General features: G+C 46.7%; 1 protein-coding gene across 1 annotated transcript in view; it reads right to left on the bottom strand.

Moving 5' to 3' along the window:
- doc2b (double C2-like domains, beta) overlaps positions 1-27,124 on the bottom strand; it is a 119,814-nt gene that overhangs the window by 14,167 nt on the left and 78,523 nt on the right. Inside the window, exons 3-5 of the mRNA XM_073478821.1 lie at positions 18,054-18,128; positions 9,641-9,750; positions 7,402-7,528 (exon numbers count right to left, since the gene is read on the bottom strand). Coding sequence (XP_073334922.1) covers positions 7,402-7,528; positions 9,641-9,750; positions 18,054-18,128 — 312 coding nt within the window. The remainder of the gene's footprint in view (positions 1-7,401; positions 7,529-9,640; positions 9,751-18,053; positions 18,129-27,124) is intronic.

Here is a 27,124-nt window from a genome sequence, read left to right as displayed (position 1 = left end):
ACCCAGAGGATTTATGGTCCTGCTGAAGTTTATTAAAGCGTTCAGGCCAGAGAACATGAACCTGACGGGACCAAATATATTCAGACTGAACCACACTCAAACACACACAGACGGTGAAGGAATGTAACCAAGTACATTTACTTTTTTAGTGTGTCCTGAGGTTACCTGGACAGGTGTGTCCTTGCGTTCACTCATTACTATCTGATGGATGTGTGTGCAGCCCTGACTCAGTGTTGGCTCCAGCAGACAGCAGGAGGGTCTGAGCCAGCAGTTTACCTGCCAGTGAATGTTGGATCTGTGTGATATATTTCTGTCCCCTCGGCTCAGCTGGACAATTAAAGGTTTAACTCTCAGAGACGATCACCACTTTGTGTCTGGCCCGTCTCATCTCCGTGTATGTACTCGTGTTCAGAAGCTGTTGTTGTGTCTGCCCTGGAAGTTCAGCTCCTGCTGTAATGATGCTGCTGAGCTCAAACTGTTGGAGAGGCCAAACTAAAGGTTACAGCCCATTAGCAGAGAGGCCGAGGGGTGAGGATGTTTAGTCCACAGCAAGATATCCAGACAAGTCACGAAACTGTGAAAGTCTGGACGCTCGTGACAGTTTTTGTTGGAGTTTGATTCACTACTGAAACACTTGATTGGTGAGTTGTGAAGACTTGATTGTTAGCTTGGTTGTTGGTTGGACCTGCTGATGTGGTTTTATCTGAAATGCTCCTGGAGACGCTTCTCACTGTTTTGTGAAAAGAAGCGTCCTGTGGTGGGCCGACAGTGGGAGTTGGTAACAACTAACTTCATCTTTTATGTACCGTACTTAGCTCAGGTTTTTCTCACTTCAAGAAGTTATGCTGGTGTGTATCTACAGTAGGGCTGGGCGATAAAACGATCTCGATAATTTTCATGATAAAATGTTCCACGATAACGATGATAAATTTATGACATTTATTTTCGATAGTTATTTTTGAGTCTGTTTTCCTTCACCTAGAAAACACAACACCAACAGTCAATCACACAGCAGAGAAACAGATGCACGTGGTTGATGTTTCCGGCCCCTCCCACTCACAACACCTCAGAGTGACGTCACCACCTGTGTGTCGAGCCGACACCAGACAATGAGCGGTCCGACCAGCGACACCGAGTGCGAGGAAACTGACAAAGACGAAGGAATTGTACCGAAGAAAGGTCATACCACTCCGGTTATTTGGAAATAGTTCGGCTACCTGAAGTCTGACAAAGCACAGACCAGCATTAGATGCTAAATGTGTCGGCGACCCGTCCTCAGCAGAACTGGAAACACCACCAACCTCTTCCATCATCTCAAAAGGTACCGTCCCAAACAGTACTCCCAAAGTATGAGTTAGCGCTGTCATGCTAGCGTCAGCCTCCCCTCAGGTAGCCAGCAGCCCATCCCACTGCTGCTACTAGTCAAACTTCAGCTCAACCAACAGGTGCCGCTGCCTTTTCAGACATTAAGCCACATGAGCAGAACCCGAAGCGACACACAGACAGAACCAGCGCAGTGACGTCCTGTATCGATCAACACATGATGCCTATAAGCACGGTTAAAAACCAGCTGTACGCAGAGTGAAGGGTGAAGTTAGAGCAGCTCAGAGACGTCACCACATCAGGTCTGACAGAACAGGACGCGTTAAAGCTGAACTGAACCAGCTCAGGAATACAGCAGCAGAACATCCTCAGCTTTACCTTTGATTTTATTGTCTTTAATCAGTGTTCAGCTCAGTATACCACCTCTAAAATGTTTGAGACGCGTTTGAAACAAGCAATGTGTTGAACATATTCATCATTGTGTTTATTCAGTGTTTAGCATAAAGCCATTTGGTTGGTTGGTTCTGTTGGATGTTTGTCACCTGTTCATCCTGACAATAGATAATTGTATTTTATAAACCATAATTAACCTTCTGGTTTGTTTTGGGTTCTGTCCCAAGGAAAATACTCTTAAAACTGTCAATTCAACATTATTATTGTTAAATATACTGTATATCGTGATAATTATCGACATCGATCAAAATAAAAAAACATATCGTGATAACAGTTTTGGCCATATTGCCCAGCCCTAATCTACAGCATCACACTAACCAGGCTGCTGTGATGGCATGATACTCATGATTCATTTATACCTCCAGTCAGTCTTTTCATTAAAGGTCCTGAAACCCTCCACCTCCCTCTGATGAGGGCTGATGGGTCCTACATGAACACACATTCTGCCAGAGTTAGAAAAGTTCTGGTTACATGACAAATTTCTGATTTTGTGTTTGTTTTGTTGCTGCTTTGAAGTGGGCGGGACTCTGTCTGTGCACCAATCAAAGTCTGGCAACATTTGATTCAAAATGCTGCCAGAGCTGTCAATCAAACCTCATCAGACCACGCCCACACGGTCCTGCTGAGTGTCAGACTGTTAAACTGAGACTGGTTCTGCTGCAGTTTCAGAGAAAACTCAGACTAAAGCAGGAACATGTTTGTGTGTTCGGCCTGATGCCAGCGCTCTGTCAGCCATGGCCTCTTCTCTTGCATCAGCACAAGCGCCCCACTGCTCTCTGTGAGGTGTTGATCTGAGGGATCCACCAGGACTTTGGCAGGAGACGGGCCGGTGCTGGCCCGGCTTCCTGTTACTCACATTTACAGCCTCAGATCCTGAACTACCCACGCAGTGTTACAACGAGCTTCAGTGATGACGAGAGGAAATCAGAGATGTCAGGTTTGTTACTGTGCTGGGAGTAACGACAACACGTTCATCATGTTCTCGACTTTAACGTGCAAAGTAAGAGATAGTTGAGTTGACCCTGAGTCCAGCTGACCTCCTGTTAACATCTCTGAGACAGACTGTGACTAAATGAGAGGCGGTGCTGGTTAAAGCTCACGCCTGTTTGATACTCAGCATATTCTGGATATTTGGACGCTGTGTCTCACTCCTACATACACACCAATCACACGAGAGGAGCAACGGGAACGAGTCTCTCCAAACACGAGGCAGAGCTCTGAGCTCCAAACACCACCATCCACCATCCACCATCCAACACCACCATCCACTAGGGGTGGCCGATATATATCGTTTGCGACGTCTCATAACAACAACATCAACAATGGCGGACTACGTGCTTGTGTTCGTGTTTCTTGCAACTGACTCGCCTTGTAGTCGAGTGTGAGTCGCAGCAGCAGTTCGACCTCATTATCGGTCCACACAAACGATTCTGGTTTCCTTGCACTAGCCATTTTCGTCTTCTTCTTGTTGTGTTCGGTTTGTTTACAGCACGCAAGCTTTTTGTGCTCGCTCCGTCTCTTCTTCTCCGTTTTTGGTGAATTTCAAGCACCACCTATAGGCCTGGAATATGAACTACAGCGTTTTCAGTCGTTTTCAGTGGATCAGTCTGGACGCAAATATTCTTGAGATGACGCCGGAGGAAAAAAAGATCGTCTTCGTCCATGTGGACGGGGCCTCAGTCACATGACTAGTGGGCCTACGTGATCAGCGGTAAAAAGACGTCAGCGGAGACGTTTTTTTAGCGCAGCGCTCGGAGCGCTTCAAATGGAAATCTGTTCAACTTTTAACACCGCTGGGCGCTTGGAAAATGAGTTTTTGAGCGCTCTCAGCGCTAAAAATGCGTTTGGTGGACACAAACCCTAACTCAGACAATTCCAATCACATTTTAAAGGTTATCAACTGATTATCTTTATCGCAAAAATCCGAAAAAATATCAAGATATTATTTTTTGCCCATATCGCCCACCCCTACCATCCACCATCTACCATCCAACACCACATCCACCATCCACCATCCACCATCCAACACCACCATCCACCATCCAACATCCAACACCACCATCCACCATCCACCATCCACCATCCACCATCCAACATCCAACACCACCATCCACCCTCCAACACCACCACCACCATCCAACACCACCATCCACCATCCAACATCACCATCCACCATCCACCATCCACCATCCAACACCACCATCCACCATCCAACATCACCATCCACCATCCAACACCACCATCCACCATCCAACATCCAACACCACCATCCACCATCCAACATCACCATCCACCATCCAACACCACCATCCAACACCACCATCCACCATCCACCATCCACCATCCAACACCACCATCCAACACCACCATCCAACACCACCATCCACCATCCACCATCCAACACCGCCATCCACCATCCAACACCACCATCCACCATCCAACATCACCATCCACCATCCAACACCACCATCCACCATCCAACATCCAACACCACCATCCACCATCCAACACCACCATCCACCATCCAACATCACCATCCACCATCCAACACCACCATCCAACACCACCATCCAACACCACCATCCACCATCCAACACCACCATCCAACACCACCATCCAACACCACCATCCACCATCCACCATCCAACACCACCATCCACCATCCACCATCTACCATCCAACATCACCACCCAACACCACCATCCACCATCCAACACCACCATCCACCATCCACCATCTACCATCCAACACCACCATCCACCATCCACCATCCAACACCACCATCCACCATCTACCATCCAACATCACCACCCAACACCACCATCCACCACCCAACACCACCATCCACCATCCACCATCCACCATCCAACACCACCATCCACCATCCACCATCCACCATCCAACACCACCATCCACCATCCACCATCCAACACCACCATCTACCATCCAGCACCACCATCCAACATCCAACATCACCATCCACCATCCACCATCCAACACCACCATCTACCATCCAGCACCACCATCCAACATCCAACACCACCATCCACCATCCACCATCCAACATCCAACACCCAACACCACCATCTACCATCCAACATCCAACACCACCATCTACCATCCAGCACCACCATCCACCATCCAACATCCAACACCACCATCTACCATCCAACACCACCATCCACCATCCAACATCCAACACCACCATCTACCATCCAGCACCACCATCCAACATCCAACATCACCATCCACCATCCACCATCCAACACCACCATCTACCATCCAGCACCACCATCCAACATCCAACACCACCATCCACCATCCACCATCCAACACCACCATCTACCATCCAGCACCACCATCCAACATCCAACACCACCATCTACCATCCAGCACCACCATCCAACATCCAACACCACCATCCACCATCCACCATCCACCATCCACCATCCAACACCACCATCTACCATCCAGCACCACCATCCAACATCCAACACCACCATCTACCATCCAGCACCACCATCCAACATCCAACATCACCATCTACCATCCAACATCCAACACCACCATCTACCATCCAGCACCACCATCCAACATCCAACACCACCATCCACCATCCAACATCCAACACCACCATCTACCATCCAGCACCACCATCCAACATCCAACACCACCATCCAACATCCAACACCACCATCCAACATCCAACACCACCATCCACCATCCACCATCCAACATCCAACACCACCATCCAACATCCAACACCACCATCCAACATCCAACATCCAACACCACCATCCACCATCCAACACCACCATCCACCATCCAACACCACCATCCACCATCCAACACCACCATCCACCATCCAACATCCAACACCACCATCCACCATCCAACACCACCATCCAACATCCAACACCACCATCCACCATCCAACACCACCATCCACCATCCAACACCACCATCCACCATCCAACACCACCATCCACCATCCAACATCCAACACCACCATCCAACATCCAACACCACCATCCACCATCCAACACCACCATCCACCATCCAACATCCAACATCCACCATCCAACACCACCATCCACCATCCAACACCACCATCCACCATCCAACATCCAACATCCAACACCACCATCCACCATCCAACACCACCATCCACCATCCAACACCACCATCCACCATCCAACATCCAACACCACCATCCACCATCCAACACCACCACCCAACACCACCATCCACCATCCAACACCACCATCCACCATCCAACACCACCATCCACCATCCAACATCCAACATCCAACACCACCATCCACCATCCACCATCCACCATCCAACACCACCATCCACCATCTACCATCCAACATCACCATCCAACACCACCATCCACCATCCACCATCCAACATCCAACATCCACCATCCAACACCACCATCCACCATCCAACACCACCATCCACCATCCAACATCCAACATCCAACACCACCATCCACCATCCAACACCACCATCCACCATCCAACACCACCATCCACCATCTACCATCCAACACCACCATCCACCATCCAACATCCAACATCCAACACCACCATCCACCATCCAACACCACCATCCACCATCCACCATCCACCATCCAACACCACCATCCACCATCCAACACCACCATCCACCATCCAACACCACCATCCACCATCCAACATCCACCATCCAACACCACCATCCACCATCCAACACCACCATCCACCATCCAACACCACCATCCACCATCCAACATCCAACATCCAACATCCAACACCACCATCCACCATCCAACATCCAACACCACCATCCACCATCCAACATCCAACATCCAACATCCAACACCACCATCCACCATCCAACACCACCATCCACCATCCAACACCACCATCCACCATCCACCATCCAACATCCACCATCCAACACCACCATCCACCATCCAACACCACCATCCACTGCGTTCATTGTAATATGTTAACATAAGGTGTGTGGGCAGTCTGACGAGGATATTGAATCACAGTTCAATGACACTCTGCTCTGAGCTCTACAAGCACATAATCCACTCCTGCTCCCCACTCAGGCTCTAATCTGTCGCGCTTCACACTGAATCCTGATAGATACTGTGGTCTGTACTGGACCTGAACACATCATGTGTGGAACAGAATCTTTATTATTGCTATTATTGTAACTAAAGTGGGCCTGTAAAGATGGACTAGTGAGTAGATGAGTGTCCGTGTTCGCTGTGAGGACGTTTAATGTCCCCGACAACCTCTGTAGTCTCATTTAGACACTTGTTAGCAACCGCTAACCGTATGTAGTGTTGTAAAGAACATACTATACTTAATACTGTACTGTTGTATGGTATTAAGTATATGATATAGTATACACTGGAGTATATGTTGTGTATATTACTGAGCAGTGGTGTAGAGGAGTGCAGCATGAATTAAAGATAATATTTAAAGCTCATCGTCTGATCAGAGTTTCTGATTAGAACTTTTTATCATCTGCATCAAACCAACAACCACACAGGTGTGTGTGTGTGTGTGTGTGTGTGTGTGTGTGTGTGTGTGTGTGTGTGTGTGTGTGTGTGTGTGCACTCACAGGTAACTGTTTCTCCAGGCAGTTGTTGAAGTTTTTGGTCTGGTTGGGCTTCAGCTTCTTCAGAGGGATCCTTGTTTCCCCGATGAACTCGTTGTGGCGGAATTTGTCCTCATCACACACTGAGATCCTGTCAGGAGGACAGCAGGTCAAACATTTGTTCCTGAGAGGACACTTCAGTCCATAAAACCAGTCATTTTACACCTGGAGGCCATCGTCCTCCATCATCGTCCTCCATCATCGTCCTCCATCATCGTCCCCCATCATCGTCCTCCATCATCGTCCCCCATCATCGTCCTCTTTCACAGGGGTCCTGCTCTCTCTGAAATCTGCACTTAACTCTAGAGACTCTTACACTGACTCTGAGGGCCTTGCAGCACTGAAACTAAACCTGAAGAGTTCAGAAGACGTTTATCAGAACCAGAAGTATTGAGCCATGTGTGGATCAGAAGACTTGAGGAGGGTGAGAGGAGGGTGAGCTTCCTGATCGCCACGTTCAAATCATTTGACACCACAAGAGGATGTTAACGTGAACATTTCTGACTGAGCTCTTCTTATTTACTCAGTTACTGCAGCGTGGAGTGAATTCTGTGGCGGTGCCTGTTTATCACCTGTTTCCACCAGCACACACACACACACACACACACACACACACACACACACACACACACACACACACACACACACACACACACACACACTCCTCTTTCACTGCATGGAAACATCCTGCAGCAGTGTTGGTTTGTTTGTCTGTTTGTCAGCGTGCTCTTTGGTCCACACAGAAGCAGACTGACTATGTGAGGAAGTCTCAGCTAACAAAAGATAATGATTTAGCAGCAGGAGGACAGAGACCACAGGAGGACAGAGACCACAGGAAGACAGAGACCACAGGAGGACAGAGACCACAGGAAGACAGAGACAACAGGAGGACAGAGACCACAGGAGGACAGAGACCACAGGAGGACAGAGACCACAGGAAGACAGAGACCACAGGAGGACAGAGACCACAGGAGGACAGAGACCACAGGAAGACAGAGACCACAGGAGGACAGAGACCACAGGAAGACAGAGACCACAGGAGGACAGAGACCACAGGAAGACAGAGACCACAGGAGGACAGAGACTACAGGAGGACAGAGACCACAGGAGGACAGAGACCACGGGAGCACGCTGAGCTGCAGCTTTACCTTTACCTTCAACACGACACAACACAACACAACACGACACAACTCACAGGCAGGCGCAGTGAGTCAGCACACTTGAAGGATTCAGTACTTTTACAGTGAAACAAACTTGTTCTGACCCAGAGGTGAAAACACTTGGTGGTGATCGGTCCGATCATCATCATGAATGATGACATGTTTGACTGTAGTGAGCAGCAGATAGAAGGATCATCATCGCTCATCACTAGAAGCTGTAGCAGCTATAAAATATGATGCATTGCATTGTGGGACTGTTAGACAATAGTGTGTGGACTCTTTGGTCTTAAAGTACCTGGTTCTGTCTCCACAAACACAGCTGGCGTTGTCCCGACGTCTCGTTAAAGATATCCAGTGGTTTCATGCTCACAGATGTTGAAACACAGTCTCAAACAGTGGTCTGTGGCTTGGCAGCCTCTTAATATATACATGAGAAGTCTACACATTTCTGTGTGTACAACAAACAGACACACTGCACACATACTGAGATGTTTGGGAGGGCTGAGATGTTCAGCAGGCTGAAGTGTAAGTGTTACATAAGGTGCTTCCAGCTCAGCGTGAACACTGGTAAAAATAAAGACGAGTGAAGTAACACTTGACTCGTGTAACAGATTTATCAGAGAACTTTGTGTTCTCACGTTTATTCTCAGGTGTCGTAGTGAAACACAACAAACAGGAAGTCATCACACACACACACACACACACACACACACACACACACACACACACACACACAGAGTTTCCCTTCTGTTAAAGTGATGAGAGGAAATCACACGTTCACACTAACATGAATCATGATGGTAGTGAGGAGGACTCACAGGAGGTCTCTGTTGGAAGGGCTGCTGTTACCTCCAGAGACAGACGAGCGCTCACACACACCTGACTGATGACGACACATCCACAGCAGAACAGCAACAGGCATCCTCACTCATCTCCTTCACTCACTCATCTCCTTTACTCACTCATCTCCTTCCTCCCTTCCTTCCTTCATGTCCTCCTCTTCATTATTAACACAGGTGTACAGGGAGCACAGGTGAGCGTACCTGAGTGTTTTTCGGACCATATCCTCGTCAGTGATGCCGTAGTAGGTCAGGGTCTCGCTCCACACAGGGTTGAGTGTGTTGTGCAGCGTCTTGGTTCGTAGTTTGTTGGCCTGAAAGACAAATTGAAGAGGATTGAACAGACAGCTCGTCCCCCAGGTGTCTCTGTTATTGAGACGCTGCCACAATCCTGTAAACATGAACAGAGAACAGTGTGTGTCTCTGTCTGTGTGTCTGTGTCTCTGTCTGTGTCTCTGTCTCTGTCTGTCTGTGTGTCTGTCTGTGTGTGTGTGTCTCTGTCTGTGTCTCTGTCTCTGTCTGTCTGTGTGTCTGTCTGTGTGTGTGTGTCTCTGTCTGTCTGTGTGTCTGTCTGTGTGTCTGTGTCTCTGTCTGTGTGTCTGTCTGTCTGTCTGTGTGTCTGTCTCTGTTTGTCTGTGTCTTTCTGTCTGTGTCTCTGTCTGTCTGTGTCTTTCTGTCTGTGTCTGTCTGTGTGTCTGTGTCTGTCTGTGTGTCTGTGTCTCTGTCTGTGTGTCTGTCTCTGTCTGTCTGTGTGTCTGTCTGTGTGTGTGTGTCTCTGTCTGTGTCTGTCTGTGTGTCTGTGTCTCTGTCTGTGTCTCTGTCTCTGTCTGTCTGTGTGTCTGTCTGTGTGTGTGTGTCTCTGTCTGTCTGTGTGTCTGTCTGTGTGTCTGTGTCTCTGTCTGTGTGTCTGTCTGTCTGTGTGTCTGTCTCTGTTTGTCTGTGTCTTTCTGTCTGTGTCTCTGTCTGTCTGTGTCTTTCTGTCTGTGTCTGTCTGTGTGTCTGTGTCTGTCTGTCTGTGTCTTTCTGTCTGTGTCTGTCTGTCTGTGTCTTTCTGTCTGTGTCTGTCTGTGTGTCTGTGTCTGTCTGTCTGTGTCTTTCTGTCTGTGTCTTTCTGTCTCTGTCTGTCTGTGTCTGTGTCTCTGTCTGTCTCTGTGTGTCTGTGTGTCTGTCTCTCTGTCTGTCTCTGTCTGTCTGTGTGTCTCTGTCTGTCTGTGTCTTTCTATCTGTGTCTCTGTCTGTCTGTCTCTCTGTGTGTCTCTGTCTATGTCTTTCTGTCTGTCTCTCTGTGTCTGTCTGTGTCTTTCTGTCTGTCTCTCTGTGTGTGTCTGTCTCTGTCTGTCTGTCTGTCAGGATGAAACTTAAACCGAATGCTGTATTTACATAATGTGACAGTTGTAATCAACAGAGTCAGGAAGAGGATGATGAAGAGGATGATGAAGAGGATGATGAAGAGGAAACATGTTTGTGTTTAGTTCAGAGAAAAGTCCCAGAGCTTAATGAAGTCTAAAGAAAGAGGCAGATGAGATGGGGGACAGACGGGGGACAGACGGGGACGATTGTTGTAGAGCAACAAAAGGAAGTTTCCATGTTGGAGCTGAGCTGTGACAGCAGCTCTGCTGGTGAACACGAGGAGTCTCCACACGATGCATCTGTTTCTATTTGTGCTCAAACGGACACATGTTGTCTCTGAACTGATGTAAACACTGTGAAGAGACACTCATATCATAACAACCTGTTGATTCAGGAGGAGAAACTATTTTTGTAGCGATCAACAGTTGAACCACCAACCACTCCAGTGCAGCCCGTCGGCTGAAGGTTGGCAGAGACAGCAAGGCTTCTCTGGTGCTTTCTGTTATACAGGATGGTGCTGCCAAACCTGGCAACCTTGCTGTGACAACAAGAGCTCAGCACTGTGTCTAACTGTCGTCTGCCAACAAGTAGTCACAGCTTCTACATTTGATCTGAGAGACAGGAGAGCTGACTCATCACATCCTGACCTCATCAACATGAGACGGACATCGGTCCACTAAGTCTGAGACGGACATCGGTCCACTAAGTCTGAGACGGACATCGGTCCACTAAGTCTGAGACGGACATCGGTCCTCTAAGTCTGAGACGGACATCGGTCCTCTAAGTCTGAGACGGACATCGGTCCTCTAAGTCTGAGACGGACATCGGTCCTCTAAGTCTGAGACGGACATCGGTCCTCTAAGTCTGAGACGGACATCGGTCCTCTAAGTCTGAGACGGACATCGGTCCTCTAAGTCTGAGACGGACATCGGTCCTCTAAGTCTGAGACGGACATCGGTCCTCTAAGTCTGAGACGGACATCGGTCCTCTAAGTCTGAGACGGACATCGGTCCTCTCACACTGAGACGGACATCGGTCCTCTAAGTCTGAGATGACACTGATGACACAGGTCCATGTCCAACATGGACCTGAGTCGTCCACACATCAGCACATATACAGTTTATAAGAGAAGCGTCACCATGAAGCCCCTGACCTCCTGCTGGGAACATGTGACACCTGGTGATGTTCACTTCACTCTCTGTTGATTGACAGCTCGTCACAGTGACCAGTAGTTACTGCTGATAGATAGAATAATATCCAGACATGGTTCACACCTCTGTTACTCTGCCTTCAGTGATGTGTTTGAATCTGAGATTTGAAGACTTGAAAAATATTAATTTGCCAAATATGAAGAGACAAAAAGCAGTTTGGTGTCTCTGCAGTCACACGTGATCACTGACTCTGTTTAAACGCTGCTTTTATTGGGTTTATTCCATCATACAGAAGACAATATGCAATAAAAACATCAGGGTTTTGTTCCTGATGAATCAATTCCACTTTCAGTGTTTCCTCTCCAGAGAGACTGATTTGTCACACTTGTGTTGTCTTCAGTAAAACCTGATGTTTAACTGCTGCCTGTATTTCCTGTTGGTCAGCATCGTGTCACACATTGATCTAGGGCTTTTAGAATCGAGTATTCTATCGATTATCCAATCGATTAATCGAGTAATCTAATAAAAAATAATTTCTGCATTATTAAACAACAATACCAAATAATGCATAACGAAAATGACAGGCCTGTTAAACAGACCAAGCAATTGGCTTTTATTCCTGGAAAAAACATACAGGTATTTATTCCAACTATTCCTAACACCGGGAGTAAGGGTGTGTGTTTGCTTGTGTGTGCACGCGTGCGTGAGGGAGAGTGAGAGAGACGAGCCGAGTGTGTGTGTGTGTGTGTGTGTGTGTGTGTGTGTGTGTGTGTGTGTGTGTGTGTGTGTGTGTGTGTGTGTTATTTGGTGTAGGCTATTACTCTCTTGCAATCTAACACGAATTAGTTTCCACATCTTAACATGATATCTAGTCATAGCGACATCAGGCTACAGCCTCTACAAACACCATACGCTCTAACTAGCGATGGTAGGCTACGTTGAATTAGCTAACATCAATGTTTACGTTAGCTTGTGTCGGCGACGCTTGGTGAGCTGGTGTTAACAACTGGATGCTTTCGGTTCAGATGTTGAATCATTGTTGACGTGCTGTTGGGGTACGCCAGTTCTGCATTGCAGTAGACACATTGCACTTTATCTTCTTTTTTAAGTGTGAAATGATCCCAAACTTTGGACCTTCTCTGTCTTTTACGGACGGTTTCTTGGCTCTCCGCCATCGTGCCCACTCAATTCTGAACGTAGTGGTGTGTGTCTGCAATAACAGTCCGTGTGGAAAAATGATCCCTGAGCTAAGCAGGCCACATAACGCGGGTGATAGGTATTAAACGAAGCCTCGAGGCAGAGAATTTGCTTCGATCATTTTTTGTAATCGAATTATTTGAGTTACTCGAGTAATCGTTTCAGCTCTACACTGATCGTACCACCAGAATCATGACTCTGTAGCCACGTCAGTAAACTGCAGCAGGCTCTCACCTTGTGCTCCTGTAAAATCACGATCATTGTACAGTATCTGATCCGTGTCAGTAATCAACAGTCTAATCTGGAATAATTACAGCCGTCTGATTGTGTTTGATTGTGTTCTCAGAGGAGATGAAACTGTAATCTGGCTCTGCAGCAGAGCGTGAAACTTCACTTCTGATTAGAGCGCCAGCAGAACTTATGACCTCTTTAGTGGGTCTTAATGAGGCTCTCAGACCGAGCCTAATGATTATTTTAGAGCAGCGGAGCAGAAGGTGACTATAACATCCTGTTTTATAAAGACAGCAGACAAATGCCTGGAAACCAGCAGCCCTCAGGGAGAGTTTTCTTTCACTAACCAGTCAAATAATCCCTGACATTTCCTCAGAAACACAGGCCCGTTCTGCTGCTCTCTGAAATAAGATGACATTAGCAGTGAACGCCACCAGAGCAGGACACATAAAGAATGGAAAAGCCCATCATGCTGCGGTCAGTCTGTGAATGACAGATGGAGTCAGAAACTCTGCAGCTTTTACTGAAGAGAGAAGAAATAACTGTTCAGGAAGTTTTATGAGTACATTTTTATAAAGCTTCAATCTTTTGAAGATGTTGTAGATAACAAGTAGTGAGCATCATCCTTCAGCCGTCAGAGAAATGAGAAAATGAAAGTCTTTAAATGTTGAGAGAAGTGGTCAGTAATGTCTAATACTGCAGACAAGACATCACAAAACACTGACAGATGTGCTAACAACAAGCAGCTAGCAGCATGTTCAGCTAACATGTCATCACGGACAGCATGCAGCTCAACAGATCAACAACAGTTATCTTGTTCTGAATGACATCAAATGTCCGTTAAGAACAAATGAAGTGATGCTTCACTGCACTGACGTAATTATGTTTCATTTACTTTCAGAAGTTCAGAGTATTTTTATCCCGTAAGCACAGAACATGTACAGTACGTGGTGTTGTCAACATGTTGTGTTGTTGTCTGAGCAACACACTTCCTGCTGCTCACACACAGCTCTCATCACTGTGTAAATACTAACCTGCAGCTATCGTTCAGTACAAATACACTGATTTTTCTGCAGGAACCAAATGATTAGAGTGATCCTCGGGCTGTGATGAATATACACACCAATCTGCTCCAGTGTTGGATGGAGGTGATCACAGATGATACGTACAGTTGGTGGAGTGATGGGAGCCGTCCGGCTCAGAGCAGCAGCAGACTGTTGGTCTGTTTTATGGGCCTGGTCCATGTGTTTAGTGACAGTTATTACACCATTGTTTCATTACAGTCGTCAGGCCGTGGGCTGTAACTCTCTCTGAATGGCTAATTACACATTCTCATGCTAATAATCACTAATCGATCTGTGCACTTGCACTAATTAGTCCATTTTACATTTCTGGGAAACAAGTAGAGTCAGAACAGAGAGCATCACTGTGAGGACACATGAAGAAGTCAGTATTATAGTCCTGTCAGACATGATGACACTGAACATGTTCATAACACTGTCTTCAACATAACAGTCACAACACATCGTCAGGCTGACAACACACTGGATATAAAGTGGACATCATTATCTGTTTCTCTCTCGTCACAGCTCTGTGTTTATGGTGATGGTTAGAAAAATCATGTTTGGATTCAAATACCTGAGTTTCAACATCTGGTCAGGATATCTGGTTCAGCTGCCACAAAAATGTCCCGATGTCTCGTCAGAAACAGGGTCCAATCCTTTGTTTAACTGAGCGCTGATGGGTCAACAGAGGCCCCTGAACTCTGACGGGTCAGCAGAGTTCCCTGAACTCTGACGGGTCAGCAGTGTCCCCTGAACTCTGACGGGTCAGCAGTGTCCCCTGAACTCTGACGGGTCAGCAGTGTCCCCTGAACTCTGACGGGTCAGCAGAGTTCCCTGAACTCTGACGGGTCAGCAGTGTCCCCTGAACTCTGACGGGTCAGCAGTGTCCCCTGAACTCTGACGGGTCAGCAGTGTCCCCTGAACTCTGACGGGTCAGCAGTGTCCCCTGAAGTCTGACGGGTCAGCAGTGTCCCCTGAACTCTGACGGGTCAGCAGAGTTCCCTGAACTCTGACGGGTCAGCAGTGTCCCCTGAACTCTGACGGGTCAGCAGTGTCCCCTGAACTCTGACGGGTCAGCAGTGTCCCCTGAACTCTGACGGGTCAGCAGAGTTCCCTGAACTCTGACGGGTCAGCAGTGTCCCCTGAACTCTGACGGGTCAGCAGTGTCCCCTGAACTCTGACGGGTCAGCAGTGTCCCCTGAACTCTGACGGATCAGCAGTGTCCCCTGAACTCTGACGGGTCAGCAGTGTCCCCTGAACTCTGACGGGTCAGCAGAGTTCCCTGAACTCTGACGGGTCAGCAGTGTCCCCTGAACTCTGACGGGTCAGCAGTGTCCCCTGAACTCTGACGGGTCAGCAGTGTCCCCTGAACTCTGACGGGTCAGCAGAGTTCCCTGAACTCTGACGGGTCAGCAGTGTCCCCTGAACTCTGACGGGTCAGCAGTGTCCCCTGAAGTATTCATGAAAACATATTTAATTCAGAGGCTGCTGCTGGTTTCTGAGCCTGAAATCAAACATGAGGATGCATTTGATGGTTTGTGCAGCAGCACAGTGACGGTCTGTCTTAACCAGTGTAAACACAGTGACTCAATGACCTGATGTCTCTCATCATCCTCATCCTCATCCTCGTCTTCATCTTCATCTTCATCTTCACTTTCATCTTCATCTTCCTCGTCCACGTCCTCATCATCTTCCTCATTATCACATGTGGTTACTTTCTGATCTGCTGTTTGCAGCTCTCTTCTGTCTCCACTCTTCATGTATGAATCAAACATGGAGTGATGAATCTCAGGATGACTCTTGGTTTGTTTTATAAAAGTTAATGAATACTTTAATTTCCCTGCGTGTGACTGGAGGCCTTGAAGTGTTTGAATCCTTTCATTATATCTAATAGAGATCCTTTGAATGAAGCAGCTTATTGAAGCTGAAGCTGTGATTATCCATCTACCTGACTCACGTCTCCTTTCTACTGTAACCTTTTCAAACTCGTCTCATTTATTCGTTTGATCTGAACTCAGATTGTTCAGCTGCTCTCAACATTGAACTCCAGTGATGTGTATAGTTGGGCCTGATGGATATGTAAGAGAAGGATGATTCACCGTGTAGCCGTGTGATAATTTACTGTGGGTCACTCTTTAATCTTTAACCTCTGCCAGGTGTTTGATATTCAGAGAGAAGTCTGTGCTGAGACAAACGGCGTGTTTCTACTGTTCTGTAGAAGACAAAGAACAGGATTCATCCTCTGGGTCTGAATGTCTTAGCTTAGGTCGGTTTCTGGTTCTGGTCTGGTGTACAAGCTTTCACTTTTTTGATTTGTGCCAGCAGTTGTCAGGTGGAGAGAACTAGCAGCATGTGGCTAGTTAGCAGGAGCCTGGTGATAGCTGATTCGCTCCACAGGCTGTGCATGTGTTGTTCTGTAGTACCAGATCTGAGAGTTGTGTCATTAAACTTCTCAGACTGAAGACGACACAAAACTGTCATCAGCTACGAGTCACTACTCTGCAGCTAGTTTGCTTCACACGCTGTTTTTGTAGTCGGCAGTACGAAGCTTTGTTTTGATCTGCTGCTCCTGTTTGTCCTTTAAATTAACTACATTACACTGTTAATACAAACTCAACACTTCCTGTTCCAAATTAAAAGCCCTCTAGTGTTTCAGTGGACAGTAACCTTTCATTTCTTTTATTTTGACATCATCAATAACCTGTTGTGTCATTTTGATGTTAAACTCTAGTTGTTAGTTGTTGGTTAGTTGTGTTGAATTGTTGTTGTGTGAAGTAAAACCACGATGTGTCACAGTCGTCCTGATGGACTGTAGTGCTGTGACAGCTCATGGTTAACATCAGTATTATCTGTCCGGCCCAGAATTAAAGATGCAAAATGTAAGAATTGAAGTAAAAACATTCAAAAATGTACTGGTTCAGGTCCAGAGCTCCTCTGGTAGCGCTGGAAACATCAATATTCCTCTGGTGCTAGTGCTCTACTGCAAGCTGCACGGCTAACTGAGGTAACAAGCTAACAGCAGCTACAGTTTGCAGCAGTTAGCGGTTATGCTGCCCCCTATATGTTGTGAGTTTGAATTTTACAGGTGGTTGTTTGTGATAGATCATACTGCACCTTTAAACCTCATATCAGACCTGTTTGTAATGTTTGGATTGGCCCAACCCAAGGACCGTCCTTTACAGAATTTACACACCCTGGTGTTTACAATGGAGGAAATGTTGTGAGTGCTGCTGTCAGAGGAAAACATGTTTTCTGTCTCTGCAGCAGATTTCATAATATAATAAACTTATTATAAAGACCAGTTGAATTCATAGATCAACAGATAAACTGCAGCTACTAACTCACTGACTCACTGTTGGATTAATAAAAGAGCAGCCATGGAAGAAGTATTCTGACCCTGAAGTAGAAATATGATGAAATACTCCTGAAAAAAGTCCTGAATTCAAGAACTTGTAGCAGAACTGTCCTCAAAGTATCCAAAGTTAAAGCAGTCAGTGTGACTACAACACTGTCACCACACTGAAAGAGATGCAGTGATGGAAGTGAACAGATCCAGAACAGATCCAGAACAGATCAGAACAGATCCAGAACAGGTCAGAAGAGACTGACTGTTGACAAGCTCACCTTGCTGGCTCCTGGCAGTAGGTGCAATTTGACATACGGGTCAGACAGCCCGTTGTAGTCCATCGGCTTGAGTCCCTGTGAATAAAACACAAGTCATCAGGGTTAGTGACGAGGACGACATGTTAGAGACCTGAAACATCAACACAGTCAATCGTCTTCATGTTAACATCTTTGGACCAAACCCGGACCCTAACCCATCTTCAGCAGAACTTCAACATTCACATCAGATCATTCTCTTCTGGACTTCTGTTTTATCTAGTGACTGACAGCTGGACAGAGACAGGAAGTCAGGGAGAGAGAGACAGGAAGTCAGGGGAGAGACAGGAAGTCAGGAGAGAGAGAGGCAGGAAGTCAAGGGAGAGAGAGGCAGGAAGTCAGGGGAGAGAGAGACAGGAAGTCAGGGAGAGAAAGACAGAAAGACAGGAAGTCAGGGAGAGAAAGACAGGAAGTCAGGGAGAGAAAGACAGGAAGTCAGGGAGAGAAAGACAGGAAGTCAGGGGAGAGAGAGACAGGAAGTCAGGGGAGAGAGAGACAGGAAGTCAAGGGAGAGAGAGAGACAGGAAGTCAGGGGAGAGAGAGACAGGAAGTCAGGGGAGAGACAGGAAGTCAGGGGAGAGAGAGACAGGAAGTCAGGGGAGAGAGAGACAGGAAGTCAGGGGAGAGACAGGAAGTCAGGAGAGAGAGAGGCAGGAAGTCAAGGGAGAGAGAGGCAGGAAGTCAAGGGAGAGAGAGGCAGGAAGTCAGGGAGAGAAAGACAGGAAGTCAAGGGAGAGAGAGGCAGGAAGTCAGGGGAGAGAGAGACAGGAAGTCAGGGAGAGAAAGACAGGAAGTCAGGGAGAGAAAGACAGGAAGTCAGGGGAGAGAGAGACAGGAAGTCAAGGGAGAGAGAGAGACAGGAAGTCAGGGGAGAGAGAGACAGGAAGTCAGGGGAGAGACAGGAAGTCAGGAGAGAGAGAGGCAGGAAGTCAAGGGAGAGAGAGAGACAGGAAGTCAGGGGAGAGACAGGAAGTCAGCGAGAGAAAGACAGGAAGTCAGGGGAGAGAGAGACAGGAAGTCAGGGGAGAGACAGGAAGTCAGGAGAGAGAGAGGCAGGAAGTCAAGGGAGAGAGAGGCAGGAAGTCAAGGGAGAGAGAGGCAGGAAGTCAGGGGAGAGAGAGACAGGAAGTCAGGGAGAGAAAGACAGGAAGTCAAGGGAGAGAGAGAGACAGGAAGTCAGGGGAGAGCTCCACCCACGCTCCACCCCTTTGCCTGTTTTTGATTGGGTGGAGTCAGGGCTGGTACCGCCCACCTCAGAAACCTGTGCACAGCGTCCTGGAGGCTCTATCCAATATTTTTTACAGCCAGTGATTTTCACACATGCTGGTTTTGAACGTCTGGATCAGAAATGGACACAGAGCAGCTCATATTGTGAAGGTTAGAGTCCAGATTTCCTCAGAATCAGTTCACAGTTTACATTCTCCTTCTTACTTCCTCTCTGGATCACTACAAGTGTTTGGTGCTGGAGACGTTCAGTACAGTGAACCACCTCAGCTGGAGACATCACCCTGAGACTGAAGTGATCATTACTGTCCTTTGAAAAGTAAATCAATGAGCCTCACAGAGAGACAAGGACTCATCTCTGTCAGCTGACAGCACAAAGATCTCATCTCATAACATAAAAAGCTGACACTCACTCAAACTGATGCCAACTGTGCTTTTTATTAATGTTAATTATCATTATCAATATGACAACATGATAAAAAGGGTTAATGTTCATTAATCATAAATGAAATCAGAGTTACTAAACATGAACATGAAAGTGTTTGTTTTGGATCAGCTGAGCTGATTAACAGATTAATAAGAAGATCTGATGACGTCACAGATCAGACTGAAGCACAACAAACAATAATCATTAGTGTGAGTCCACCTCAACAACTACATCAGTAACATCCTGATTTACATGAGTCACAGTGATGTGATGACACCAGAGAACAACAGTCGCAGCCTGCAGGGACACGTCAACAACTCACGCTGTTGAAACATTTAGGTGAGGATGTTTTCAGAGGTGTGGTGAGAAGTCAGACACTGAGGACTTTTATTGTGTACAGCTCTTTGTTCCTCTTCCAGGCTTTTACAAAATGTAAGGATTTTATTTGACAACATTCAGATCTTGACAAAAATGTTAATCAAAATGCGAAGGAATAAGTTTTAATGTTAGGAAGTTTTATTTTGCAATGCATGTTTAGCATGCTAACCAGCTAGTCCTGGCCTGTCACAGTCTTAAGCTCGTGTTGTGGCTGAGTAAAGAACAAGAATCTTTATTTATGTCACATTTCATACAATGTACGACAAACTGTGGTGAAACTGGTTCACTGCATTAACCCACTGAAGCCTCTCAGTGGAGACGTATGACGATCAATATCTTTTGAAGAGAAGAAGAGCTCAGGTCTGTTCCTACATTATTCCTTCAGTTACACACTTGAAGTTGAAGAGGGATTCAAATGAGACTAAAAGGTGTGACAGCTCGGTTCTCCTCTGCTTTCACTTCCACTGTCTCAGTATATTAATGGTGTGCAGCAGAGTTCAGTCTCAGATCACAGCTGTGGAGCTGATGCATTCAGAGCAGCCTTAATAACATCAGCTTGAGTTGTGTGGATGTTTTTCCTCAGACAATAAAACCCAGTGCTGTAAATCTCCCTGCAGTATTTCAGTAATCCTACAGAGAAGTGAGAGATGTGCTCCTGACTGTATGAAGATGATTTTACTGGCTGCACTGCAGCAGTCTGGAGCTCGGAGACATCAGCGAGACAGTTATCTGATGTCAGCCTGTGTGTCAGCTTAACACTGATGAAGTCAACATGCAGTTAATTAAGATTAGTCTTAAAATATTGAGTGTTTGTGAGCATCAGGAGCAGCTTCTCCTGGAGGTGTGAAGGCCTGCAGCGCTGCTGTGGTCACAAATAATGTGATCAATAATATGTGATCATAAGTGTTGTTGTCAGTGTCGTGGTCACCACCTCTGCTGTGTCCACACGTACAGATCAATGATCACACTCGACCCTGGACCGTCCCCTGTGGTCCAAACCATGTTCTGATTGGATAATTGAAGCAAAAATAATAAATAGATTTTCATGTGGAAAATAGCAAATGGCCCTCATATAATCTGTACAGTAGCCCTGAGGGGCCAAAACACAGCGACATCTGAAAACATAACATTTCACTAAACATTAAGTGAGCGATGCCTGCGACCTGGGTCAGACACAAAACTCCAGCTGCACTGATAAACACATGACCGGCCCGGTGTCCACACGGCCCGGTGTCCACACGGCCCGGTGTCCACACGGCCCGGTGTCCACACGGCCTGGTGTCCACACGGCCCGGTGTCCACACAGGCCGGTGTCCACGGCTCTGTTTAAACAGCAAACATCTCCCAGCTGTCCCTCAGCCCGTCAGTGCACCGCTGAGAGATGTTCTGCTCATGAGGTCAGAGACTGTCACCTTAATAAACACTTCAAACGTTCGTCGTCTGACTAAACAACATTTATAAAATATTTCACAAAACACAATATTTAACAAGACGTCACATTTCAAACACAGAAACCAAAACTTTGAGACGTTTCAGAAAACAAGAGACATTTTGTGTTGTGTGAATTTTTTTTTCTTTCTGAAATGTGTTTGTCTTTATGGAAATATTGTGTTGGACCCTCAGAACCAGAGTAATCACACCACCCTGAGGAATGAGGACCCCACAGAGAGGAGCCCACAGTACAGTCTGACCTCTGAGTGATGAACCACATACATACGCAGGATAAAGAAACAATAAAGCTCGGAGACCCTGTGGATTTATAATCTCACAATACAAAGATTTCATTTCTCCTCCAACACATAATAAAGATTTCACTCCACTGAAAACAGCCTTCACGCAGAAGAAAGACGAGCCTGGTGCCATTATTTTAATTGTTCTCCGTCTTTATGGTTCTTTTCTTTAATGGAGCAAAAAGGGAAAAACTAAACAAATATGACGTCTTTCAGCCACAATTATGAGGCTTAATAGAGGCGCTGGGCTGCGAGCCGAGCACTCAGCAGGAGTACAGGCAGCAGAAGGACACTCAGCTGTGTCTCTAATAAGACAACAGTAAGCTTCACGTCCTGTCTCAACCAAACACAACCAGAGTGACACTAATGTCTTCAGTTTGATCTCACTGTGAGACAGACGTTGTTCTCTGACGTCTCATCAAAGATTCAGACAATAGAGAGAAAACAGACGGATCAGTCCAGGAGGAAGACAAAGGTCTGTCTCATTTCATTAGGTCTGTCTCACAGATGCTAACATCAGTGCAACAGGATGGGAGGACAGCTCAGAGGACAGCTCAGAGAGGACAGCTCAGAGGACAGCTCAGAGAGGACAGCTCAGAGAGGACAGCTCAGAGGACAGCTCAGAGAGGACAGTTCAGAGGACAGCTCAGAGGACAGCAAAGAGGACAGCTCAGAGGACAGCTCAGAGAGGACAGCTCAGAGAGGACAGCTCAGAGAGGACAGCTCAGAGGACAGTTCAGAGAGGACAGTTCAGAGAGGACAGCTCAGAGAGGACAGCTCAGAGGACAGTTCAGAGAGGACAGCTCAGAGAGGACAGCAAAGAGGACAGCAAAGAGGACAGCTCAGAGGACAGCTCAGAGAGGACAGCTCAGAGGACAGCTCAGAGAGGACAGCTGAGAGAGGACAGCTCAGAGGACAGCTCAGAGAGGACAGCTCAGAGGACAGTTCAGAGGACAGCTCAGAGAGGACAGCTGAGAGAGGACAGCTGAGAGGACAGCTCAGAGGACAGTTCAGAGAGGACAGCTCAGAGAGGACAGCTCAGAGGACAGCTCAGAGAGGACAGCTCAGAGGACAGTTCAGAGGACAGCTCAGAGGACAACGTAGAGAGGACAGCTGAGATATTGTTTTCACACAGATGATTGTACAAACAGACGTGATGAGAAGCTCACAGGACGTGTTGCACAGTAGTTGTACAGTAGTTGTGTTGTACAGTAGTTGTGTTGCACAGTAGTTGTACAGTAGTTGTACAGTACAGTAGTTGTGTTGTACAGTAGTTGTACAGTAGTTGTACAGTACAGTAGTTGTGTTGTACAGTAGTTGTGTTGCACAGTAGTTGTACAGTAGTTGTGTTGTACAGTAGTTGTACAGTACAGTAGTTGTGTTGTACAGTAGTTGTGTTGCACAGTAGTTGTACAGTACAGTAGTTGTACAGTAGTTGTGAAATAGTTGTGTTGTACAGTAGTTGTACAGTAGTTGTGTTGTACAGTAGTTGTACAGTACAGTAGTTGTGTTGTACAGTAGTTGTGTTGTACAGTAGTTGTACAGTAGTTGTGTTGTACAGTAGTTGCACAGTAGTTGTACAGTACAGTAGTTGTACAGTAGTTGTACAGTACAATAGTTGTGTTGTACAGTAGTTGTACAGTAGTCGTACAGTACAGTATTTGTACAGTAGTTGTACAGTACAATAGTTGTGTTGCACAGTAGTTGCACAGTAGTTGTGTTGTACAGTAGTTGTACAGTAGTTGTACAGTACAGTAGTTGTGTTGTACAGTAGTTGTACAGTAGTTGTACAGTACAATAGTTGTGTTGTACAGTTGTTGTACAGTAGTCGTACAGTACAGTAGTTGTACAGTAGTTGTACAGTACAATAGTTGTGTTGCACAGTAGTTGCACAGTAGTTGTGTTGTACAGTAGTTGTACAGTAGTTGTGTTGTACAGTAGTTGTGTTGTACAGTAGTTGTACAGTAGTTGTACAGTACAGTAGTTGTGTTGTACAGTAGTTGCACAGTAGTTGCACAGTAGTTGTGTTGTACAGTAGTTGTACAGTAGTTGTACAGTACAGTAGTTGTGTTGTACAGTAGTTGTACAGTAGTTGTACAGTACAGTAGTTGTGTTGTACAGTAGTTGTGTTGTACAGTAGTTGTACAGTACAGTAGTTGTACAGTAGTTGTACAGTACAGTAGTTGTGTTGCACAGTAGTTGTACAGTACAGTAGTTGTACAGTACAGTAGTTGTACAGTAGTTGTACAGTACAGTAGTTGTACAGTAGTTGTACAGTACAGTAGTTGTGTTGCACAGTAGTTGTACAGTACAGTAGTTGTACAGTACAGTAGTTGTACAGTACAGTAGTTGTGTTGTACAGTACAGTAGTTGTACAGTAGTTGTACAGTAGTTGTGTTGTACAGTAGTTGTACAGTAGTTGTACAGTAGTTGTTGTTGTTGCCATGGAGACAGATGACACATGATGGTTTCTGTTCCTGGACCTGACCGGAGCACAAACACATGATGTCACAACATGAAACTGAAGCTGAACCTGAAGAAACATTTCCAACACGTCCGTGCAGAAGAAGAAGTTCTCAGTCCGAACCCGTCGACACACGTGACGCTCTGTGGTCCAGTTACTGTTAGACTTTCAAAATAAAGCTTGCTGACAAGCAGCTCACATATTATGACTTTAATAACAGACTTGTGGACTGATATTAATGTTGTTTCAGCTCCAAAACTACTAATGTACTAACTGACTGGACTCTTGGCGTCGCCCGGCCCGGCCCGGCCCGGCCCGGCCACCACCTGACCTGAACTCTTCCTTCTCTTCATACGACGCACTAGAGGAGCCAGTGATTTAAGGGTTAACTCCAGTGTCATGCAGCCGTCACCAGGCTGATGTGTTCGACACACTGGGCTGCAGACACACACACTGGGCTGCAGACACACACACTGGGCTGCAGACACACACACTGGGCTGCAGACACACACACTGGGCTGCACAAACACACACTGGGCTGCAGACACACACACTGGGCTGCACAAACACACACTGGGCTGCAGACACACACACTGGGCTGCAGACACACACACTGGGCTGCACAAACACACACTGCCAACATCCATTGTGGTGATAACAATATTTGGTTAGCACGCCTGCGAGTGAGGAGACATTAATACTTTGCTTACTTGTTTAAAATGTTTCACAATAAAAGACTGCATGTTGTTACTATATATAAAACATGCAGTAACAGAAAGATGAAACAGACAAATGAAATGAATATTAAATAAGTGAGTCATGTGGCACAGTGAGTGACTCCAGTCTCCATCTTTGTTTTATGACCTTTACATGTGTTTAATTGTCGCCCAAGGCTTTTATGTCTGTGACAGAACGACGACTTCACAGTGAGAAAAACGAGTGTCGAGCGAAGTTTGTTTTCACGGCCGAGTCGTGAGCTGCCAGAGTGTCGACCTGAACCACTGGGGACGTATATTTTATTTTGAAAGTTTGCCTGTCTTTAAAGGAAAGTGTGACACACCTCTTGACGGAGTTGGAGGCTGTTTTATACATATTTTATATATTTGGGTCGACACGTGTGTCGGCTGCTGCCACGCTGTGAAACTCAACGTTCACTTTACAACCGGGCCGTGACCCTTCCTCCTCAATCTGGTTTCTTATTTTCTCCTCTCTAATCCAAACCGAGCAGCAGCAGTTAGCAGCAGCAGCAGTTAGCAGCAGCAGCAGTTAGCAGCAGCAGTAGCAGCAGTTAGCAGCAGCAGTAGCAGTTAGCAGCAGCAGTTAGCAGCAGCAGTAGCAGTTAGCAGCAGCAGTAGCAGTTAGCAGCAGCAGCAGCAGCAGTTAGCAGTTAGCAGCAGCAGTTAGCAGCAGCAGCAGCAGCAGTAGCAGTTAGCAGCAGCAGTTAGCAGCAGCAGCAGCAGTTAGCAGCAGCAGTTGGCAGCAGCAGCAGCAGCAGCAGCAGCCAGCTGAACTCAACACTCACATATTCAGCTCTGTAACTGAACTGCAGGAACAAGCAGGAATATAAAGCTTAACATCTCCTCCTCCTTCATTGATTTCCTCGTGTTGTACACTTCAGCTGTACGTGTTTTTTCACACAACAACAAAGTTATTGAGACGACACTATGAGAGCTGATTGGACGTTCAATGAGCCGTCTTCATCTTCCTCTATTGTTGCCTCGCTGCCCCCCCGAGCTATGATTGAAGGCTGACGGACGGCCGGCTGCTGATTGCTCGAGCTCACTGTGAATACTGCTGATCATAATTACTGAGGGCTGCAGAGAAATGACCACAGAGGAGGCAGATGTGTAACATGCATCAGTGTATACACACACACACACACACACGCACTCATTCACAACCGTTCATCTGTTCAGTTTGAGCTCCACAGCAGTTGAACAGTGTCCTCTGAGGAACAAGCTGCAGGCGTGGACTCATTCATGCTCCCTTTACGTACGAAAATACATCCGTCCGTTCCAAATGACCGTCACCGCCCTCATACCTCCTGGTGTCCTTCATGTTGGCATGGATGTTAAGCAGCACAACCACTAGAGGGCGCTGCTCAGAGTCGGATCAGTCTCACACAAACCTCCACACGTCCTTAACCGCCGGCCAACTCACATTTACTGCCCATCTAGTCTCTCGTCTCGTCGTCCTCTCGTCCCACGCTTGTGTCTGTTGAACTGTGGCTACACCACTACGCTGCCCCCTGTGACTACCAGAGGTACTGCTCTATAGGTCTGCATCCGTAAACTTTCAGAAAACATGCAGAAATATGGACGAAACAAACGCAGAGAAGTGACAGAAGGCTTCGTCTGTATCTGTGTCTAACGTTGAGCATTAATGATGACCAGCGAGAGAAGCGACTGCTGGTTTGAAAACAACATGGCGGCTCCTCCAGAGGTTAGCGTAGCTGCTGTAGCATCAGTTCTATCAGAACTTCTCTTCTCTCCACGTCTCCTTGCTCCTCTGGTGCCGGCGCTCTGCTTCTGTTGATCTGATTGGATCTTCAGCTGGTTCGTCTGGTTGAATATATAACAGAAGCATGAATGAAATCTAAATGAACCGCTGTGTGTTTTATTCTGGGTTTCCATGTGAAATATTTATTGACAGCTCACATCTCTGTTTGTGCTGCACTGAACCTGCAGCTGAGCGCTCGCTCTGACATCACTGAGTGATGCATCACCACCCACAGCAGCATGAAACATATGCAGACTATATGATGTTTCTGTTGAGATGGTCACTGTGTCAGATCACAGTCATAATATCTGAT

Source organism: Pagrus major, chromosome 13, assembly GCF_040436345.1.
Source record: "Pagrus major chromosome 13, Pma_NU_1.0".
Classification (NCBI taxonomy): Eukaryota; Metazoa; Chordata; class Actinopteri; order Spariformes; family Sparidae; genus Pagrus; species Pagrus major.
The sequence above is the reverse complement of the archived record's forward strand: the minus strand, read 5'-3'. Positions and strand labels throughout refer to the sequence as shown.